The sequence below is a fragment of the Serinus canaria genome, chromosome 6 (genome assembly GCF_022539315.1).
Source record: "Serinus canaria isolate serCan28SL12 chromosome 6, serCan2020, whole genome shotgun sequence".
Lineage (NCBI taxonomy): Eukaryota > Metazoa > Chordata > Aves > Passeriformes > Fringillidae > Serinus > Serinus canaria.
In genome coordinates, this window is record NC_066320.1 from 2,786,301 (window position 1) to 2,792,300 (window position 6,000).

At 57.4% G+C, this 6,000-nt stretch overlaps 1 protein-coding gene and 1 non-coding gene across 2 annotated transcripts; one reads left to right on the top strand and one right to left on the bottom strand.

The window, feature by feature from the left end:
- Positions 1 to 1,653: 1,653 nt before the first annotated feature.
- On the bottom strand, positions 1,654 to 4,993 carry EIF4EBP2 (eukaryotic translation initiation factor 4E binding protein 2). The gene is made up of 3 exons (XM_050976422.1): positions 4,806 to 4,993; positions 3,960 to 4,136; positions 1,654 to 3,877 (listed from the first exon to the last, which is right to left on the bottom strand). Exons 1-3 carry the CDS (start codon positions 4,942 to 4,944, stop codon positions 3,846 to 3,848), a joined length of 348 nt encoding a protein of 115 aa, XP_050832379.1. The 5' UTR covers positions 4,945 to 4,993; the 3' UTR covers positions 1,654 to 3,845.
- Positions 4,994 to 5,079: 86 nt separating this feature from the next.
- Positions 5,080 to 5,151, top strand: TRNAE-UUC (transfer RNA glutamic acid (anticodon UUC)). The gene has a single exon. It is a non-coding gene; the product is annotated as a tRNA-Glu (tRNA).
- The last annotated feature ends 849 nt before the right edge of the window (positions 5,152 to 6,000 follow it).

Here is a 6,000-nt window from a genome sequence, read left to right on the forward strand (position 1 = left end):
GTGGTGGGCTCTTGCCACGGCTTCACCAGTACCAGCAGGTCCAGCTCCCAGCTCTGCTCGGAGTCCACCACAGCACAGAGTGAATCCATCAGCTCAGGCTGATGGATTCACCCTTCAGGCTCCCCTCGGTACCACACAAAGATGCTATCTCAGCTAATCCACAAAACCCCAATCCTTTCAGCTCCTACCTGCCTTCCCACATTCCATTTGGGTTAGAACAGTGGCTCTCAGAGCCCCCCAGGTAGGACCCCAACCCCACCTCTCCCTGAGCCACCCCAGCGTTGCAGCCCTGCCCACACCCAGCACCATCCAGGGCTGCAGTGCTGCTCCAAATCAGTGCTTGTAGGACACCAGCAGGGCGAAGGAGAAGGAGAAAAACGGCATTAACACGTTCACTGGCACTGGGAAGGAGGGCCAGGAATGTAAACGCAGCCCAGAGCTAGTCCGAAAATGGTAACAGCTGGAAAGGAGGGCTGGAAAGTTTGTTCCTCAGGATCCAAGATCCTAGCCAGGCTCCCAGCATCCAGCTCAGCCAAAATACCCTGCCCTCAGCTGCTCTGCTGCATTTATAGTCCTGGATTGAAATTTTAAAACTTTTGAAATTGATTTTATTTCTCTGTTTTAAGATCCCAAACCAGTATCTAGAAGCTCCTTAGGAAGGAGGGCACCAAAACCCAGGGATTCAGGCACACACATTCCCCTCACTACAGGGGCTTTGGTAGCTGGGATTAACACATAAAAACCACCCCAAAATTCGGGAGGGAAGCAGTTGTCACTAGCATTGCACGGCCTAAACCAGATTCTGGGAAGAGCAGCTCCCAAAAGCCTCGTCAGCAATTTTCCTCTCGGTACGCACGCTCCAGATTTCCCTGACACTGCAGAATTAAAGTGCTGCAATATGAGCACAATCCACGGGAGGTCATGGCAGGACCACTCCGAGCGCAGCCAAAGCAGGGTGCTCCAGGAGGTCTCCCAAACCCTTGGAAAGACCCCCCCAGCTTCACCCCCGGGATCTGAATGCTTTGGGAATGTGATGTGCTGCTGTGGTATTTCACACACACAGCTGAGGTGTCCTCCAGGCATGCATCCCCAAGTGATGCTGGTGGTTTTGCTGAGGCACCCACAAAAATTTGGGGGCACCGTTTGTAGTCAGAGGGAGAGGACAGACATCCCCTTGCTGCCCCTCCCTCAGCACCCTAGTGGGGGAAAAGGATTTTGCTGCTCAGACCCCTCCCCAGTTACAGTGGATGGCATTAAAGAGACTGATCTGGTTTAAAAAAAAATTTAAAATATATCACAATGCAATATATTAACATTTATTAATGTGTTAATTAAGGCTTCAAGGCCAAGGTTGGTGGACACCTTCTGCCAGACCAGGCTGCTCCAAGTCCCATCCAACCTGGCCTTGAAGACTTCCAGGGATGAGATGAGGACAAATGATCAGTTTGGGGCAGTTTTGCACGTGGGAGACCTATGGGAAAATCAGGTTTCTCTGTGTGGGACATTTTGTAATTTAACCCTCAGCTGCTGGTTTTGGCTTTGAACCTTCCCTGCTCTCTGGGCATGTCTGGGAGAGAGCCCATGAGGGGAGTTTGCTCCAAAGGGAAGGGAAAATCCTCCCCATCCCCTGAATCAGAGTCCAAATCACCTTGATTTAGTAGAACCAAAATCTTTATTGATCTCACTGTAACAGCAACCACTGGCGAGAGCTTTTCTCCTCCCAAACACCTGCTTGAAGAGACGGTACAAAACAAGAGAAATCCCAAAGGGACCCCCTGACTAGCAGAGGAACACCCCGGCAAGGCCAGGCACTCCCTCCCTGCTCAGCCCCCAGCCCGCTTACAAAACAGAACCTTTGGGCAGAAAAGTTGCTGGGATGGGGAACAGAGACACAGGGAAGTTGGGAAAGGGGGCATTTAGAGGAAAAAAAAAAAAAACAGAAAACCAAACTACAACAAAGGTTTCCCTCTAGCTCCTGTCCATTAAGTCACGTTGTCCTTGGATATGGTCTGATTGTTTTTTGGCTAGCAGAGCAGGTTTTTCCCAAAAGGAGCAGCTGTGCTGAGGGCGCCAGCTCCCTGCATCCTCTGCCAAGGATGTCCTCGCCCCCTGCCCCTCCCTCGATCCGAGGGCCTAACCGACCTCCTAGGATCTTTGCTTCAAGGAAAATATATTTCTTTATATATAATATATATATTTGTGTGTGTCTCAGCACCACCCACCCACACCTACACGTACTGCTACTCGCACTCACTCACTCGTGCGCCCACGGCGGCCGGGCTGCCGCGCTCACCTCACCTCCCATGCCAGGGAAAGCATGGCAAAGGCAACCCATTCCCTGGGGCTCTGCTTTTGCTTCTTCCTCCCTCACCCCCAAAACGAGGGGCAGACACCCCCCCCCTTGAGAAAAGCAGCTGGAAGATGGGAGCTCGCCACCAGCGCCGTGCCAAACACACCTAGAGAAATAAATTACGGGATGGAAAGTGCACAAAGCCTGTGGGGTGTCCTCCTCCCCAGCATGGGTAACCAGGTGGGGGGCAACCCCAGCGAGGGAGGGACAATGGATGGAGCAGGCACTCAGGTGGGGGCTGATAAAACGGCACTTGAGAAGGCTGCAGAGCTGGTGATGGCTCCCAACAGGCAGTAAAAAAATCAGAACTGGGGGGGCTGGTGGGATTGGGGGCGCAGCCTTGCCCAGCGCTGCTGGTCAGGGCAAGAGTCACACGGAGAGAGGGGGAAAAAGAAACCCCATCTCCAGGGCAGGTTCAGGAAGGCCACGCCATGCCAGGCTGGCACAGGGGAGGTTGATGTGGAAATGCTTTATCCACCACAGCATGATCCGGCTGGGAGAAATGCCATCCTGAGAACCGAGCAGAGGATGGCATCGATGGCAGCGCCCTGCGAGGAGAGCACCCCATCCCTGCGGTGTCTGGCGAGCCCCCAGAGCCCCCAGGGACACCCAGTGATTCCTGAGACATCCAAAGGTGCCAGAGGGATCTCCCCCCTGTAGGATTCACATTTTAAAGGGCTGGGGGGTAAAGAAAACCCGAGCACTACAAAGCACTTTCCCAGAGGCACTCGGCCCCAGCCCAGAAAAAGTCATTGGGGGTGAAGTGCCCCTTTTTAGTACCAAAAATAAAAGCAAGGGGGTTTTATAATATATGGCTACATTGCTGTGAGTCCTGGCTGGTGGGTGGGGGACACAGCCCCTGGCTGGAGAGCCAAGATGGAAGAAATCTACGTAGGAGAGATGTGGACAGGCTGGCTGATTCCATCAGGGACTGCATCGGACCCCTGGAGCACCGAAGGGAAGGGGCTCCCAATGCTGTCCTTTGCTGAATGCCAACACATCCCAGGTAAACTCAAAAAATACCCTCCCCAGGGCACGAGCAGGTGCATGATTTTAGGAGTGATGTTTCCCCCTCCTCCCGACAGGCTGCCCAAATTTTCCAGGAGAAGGGGGTGACACAGCTCCAGAACACCAAGCTGCTGGCAATGGGAGGCTTGGGTAACAAAAGAGGGGAATTTTGTGGGGGCACGAGGCAGCAGGAGAGGCAAAGGGATGTTTTAAAAAGAAGCCTGGTGGAGATCAGGCTGCTGGCAGGTGGAAGAGGAGGAATAGGGCCGGATCCAGAAGGGACGCTCCGTCTGGCGCATGCTGGGACCGCTCACCCACAAAGGGAGAGAAGACAGAGCTGCACTCCCCCCAAAAAAAGAGGGGGGGGGAGGGCGGGGAGGGGACGCTGGTGAGGACCACTGCCACCTCCACCTCGCCGGGACGGATCCTGCTAAGCCGAATGGGGGTGCACAGGTCTGGGGAGTCGCTGCCTCTCCGTGGTTCCCGCTCAGATATCCATCTCGAACTGAGCGTCGTCCCCTGGCAAGAGGCAAGGAGGGCAGCATTAGGGGCATCATCCTCCCCCCCAAATCCCTCCTGTCCCACCCCGGGGGTCCCTTACCCATGGAAGGCTTGCCCTCCTGGTGGTTCAAGCTGTTGGCGTCCGCTTTGGGCTCCTCGCCGGCCTCGCCGGGGCTGGTGACGCCGGGAATATTGGGGAGGTGACAAGGCGGGGTCTTGGCCATGGGGGAGTTGCGGCGGTCCAGCAGGAACTTGCGGTCGTAGATGATCCGGGTGCCTGGGGGGAGGACGGGAGCAGAATGGGGGAATCCGGTTCGGCAGCGCTTGTTTGCCGAAGGAGTTTCCCGCCGGGACGGGCGCCCCGGCCAAGGTTCTCCGCCACAGACCGACGGGGAGGGCTGGGGGGTGCGCGCCGCCGCTCTGCCCGCTCTTATCTGGGCACAACAGGCGATAATTCGGCGCTGGCCAAACACCCCGGCGGCAACCGGGTCCCGGCTGCCCCGGGGCGCTCAACGCTGTCCCGAGCAGAGGGCTGGCAAACTCACGGCAGGGGTGGGAACGCGTCCCGGGGATGCCGATGGAAGCGGCGCCCCGAAACACCACGTGTCGCTCTGCGCCGCACGGGGACAGGGCATGTCACCGCGGAAGGGCCGAGGCACCGAGCCCCCGGTGCCCGCGTCCCACCGGGAGCTTCCTGCCAAACCCGCCCCGGGATCCAGCTGCCGCCCCGCCGGGACCCTCCGAGCTCCGGGTACGTCCCGGAAAAATAACAAACCCCACGCGTGAGCGTCGAGGAGAGCGGGCTGAAAGCGCTACGTATCAACGACACATAGAGGGGATAGAGGCGCGGCAGGCACGGTCCGCCCGCGACACGCGGCGGCGTTCGGGCTGGCGGGCTGGCCCGGGCGCGCTCCCCCGGAGGCCCCGGCGGGCGCGGCGCTTTTACCTCCCGGCGTGGTGGAGAAGAGCGTCCCGCCGGGGGTGGTGCAGTAGTCGGCGGGGAGTTGCGCGGCGTCGCTGATCGTGACGGTGCGGGTGGGGATGGCCCGGCTCTGGCTGGGCTGGCGGCCGCCTGCGGACGACATGGCCCCCGCTCGGCGCCGCGCTTTGTCCCCGCCGAGCGGGCGGGAGGAGCGGCCCAGCCCCGCCCCGGGCCCGCCCCGCCCCGGGCCCGCCGCCGCCAGGGGGCAGGAGTGGCGCGGCGCCCCCCTTTTCGCGCTTCCCACGTGGTCTAGCGGTGAGGATTCCTGGTTTTCACCCAGGCGGCCCGGGTTCGACTCCCGGCGTGGGAAGGTTGAGTGTTTTGGGTTTTCTCTTTTTTCTTTTTTTTTTAAGGAGCGGGGGAAGGAACGGTGGTGGTGTCCTGGTGTCCTGCCGTTCCGTCCCGCCCAGGATGCCTTCGGCCAGAATGTTTTGGCTAGACCGAGCTGAATGATGTCACCGGGAAAAGGAATGCAACCACATATCCCAATCCACATATCCCAAACCAGGAAAGGGGTTCCGTCTCTATATCCCAAACCAGGAAAGGGGTTATATCCTCATATCTCATACCAGGGAAGTGTATCCCCATATCCCATATCAGGAGAGTGATTGTATCCCCATATCCCATACCATGGAATAGCGTTCTGTCCCCATATCTCAAACCAGGTTCTGTCCCCATTTCCCATATCAGGAAAGGGGTTGTATCCCCATATCCCATACCATGGAATAGCATTCATCTCCCTATCCCAAACCTGGAAAAGGGCATGGATCCCTATATCCCAAATAAGGAAATGGGTTGCATCCCCTTATGCCAAACCAGGAAAGGGCATGCATCCCCATATCCCACACAAGGAAGAAACACCCATGCCCACGTTCCAAACCAGGGAATAGGATTCATCCCCATATCCCAAACCAGGAAAATGGCATATCCAATACCAGGAAGAGGATGCATCCAAATATCTCAGGCCAGGAAGAGAGATGCATCCTCATTTCCCAAACCAGGAAAGGAGATGAATCCCCGCATCCCATACCAAGAAAAGGGATGCATCCCCATATCCCACGCCAGGGAATAGGATGCACCTACACACCCCAAAAGCACCATCCTGGAAAACTGGGAATCTCACCCTGGGGGACATGCCAGCCCCAGCACAGCCTCCCTC

What these genes read in the sequence shown, in the direction of transcription:
- EIF4EBP2 (XM_050976422.1), bottom strand. Translation starts at nt 4,944, where the DNA reads ATGTCGTCCGCAGGCGGCCGCCAGCCCAGCCAGAGCCGGGCCATCCCC. An exon ending in CTTCTCCACCACGCCGGGAG is followed by an intron (nt 4,137 to 4,805) that starts GTAAAAGCGCCG and finishes TCCTCCCCCCAG; the next exon opens with GCACCCGGATCATCTACGAC. An exon ending in GGAGGGCAAGCCTTCCATGG is followed by an intron (nt 3,878 to 3,959) that starts GTAAGGGACCCC and finishes GCCTCTTGCCAG; the next exon opens with GGGACGACGCTCAGTTCGAG.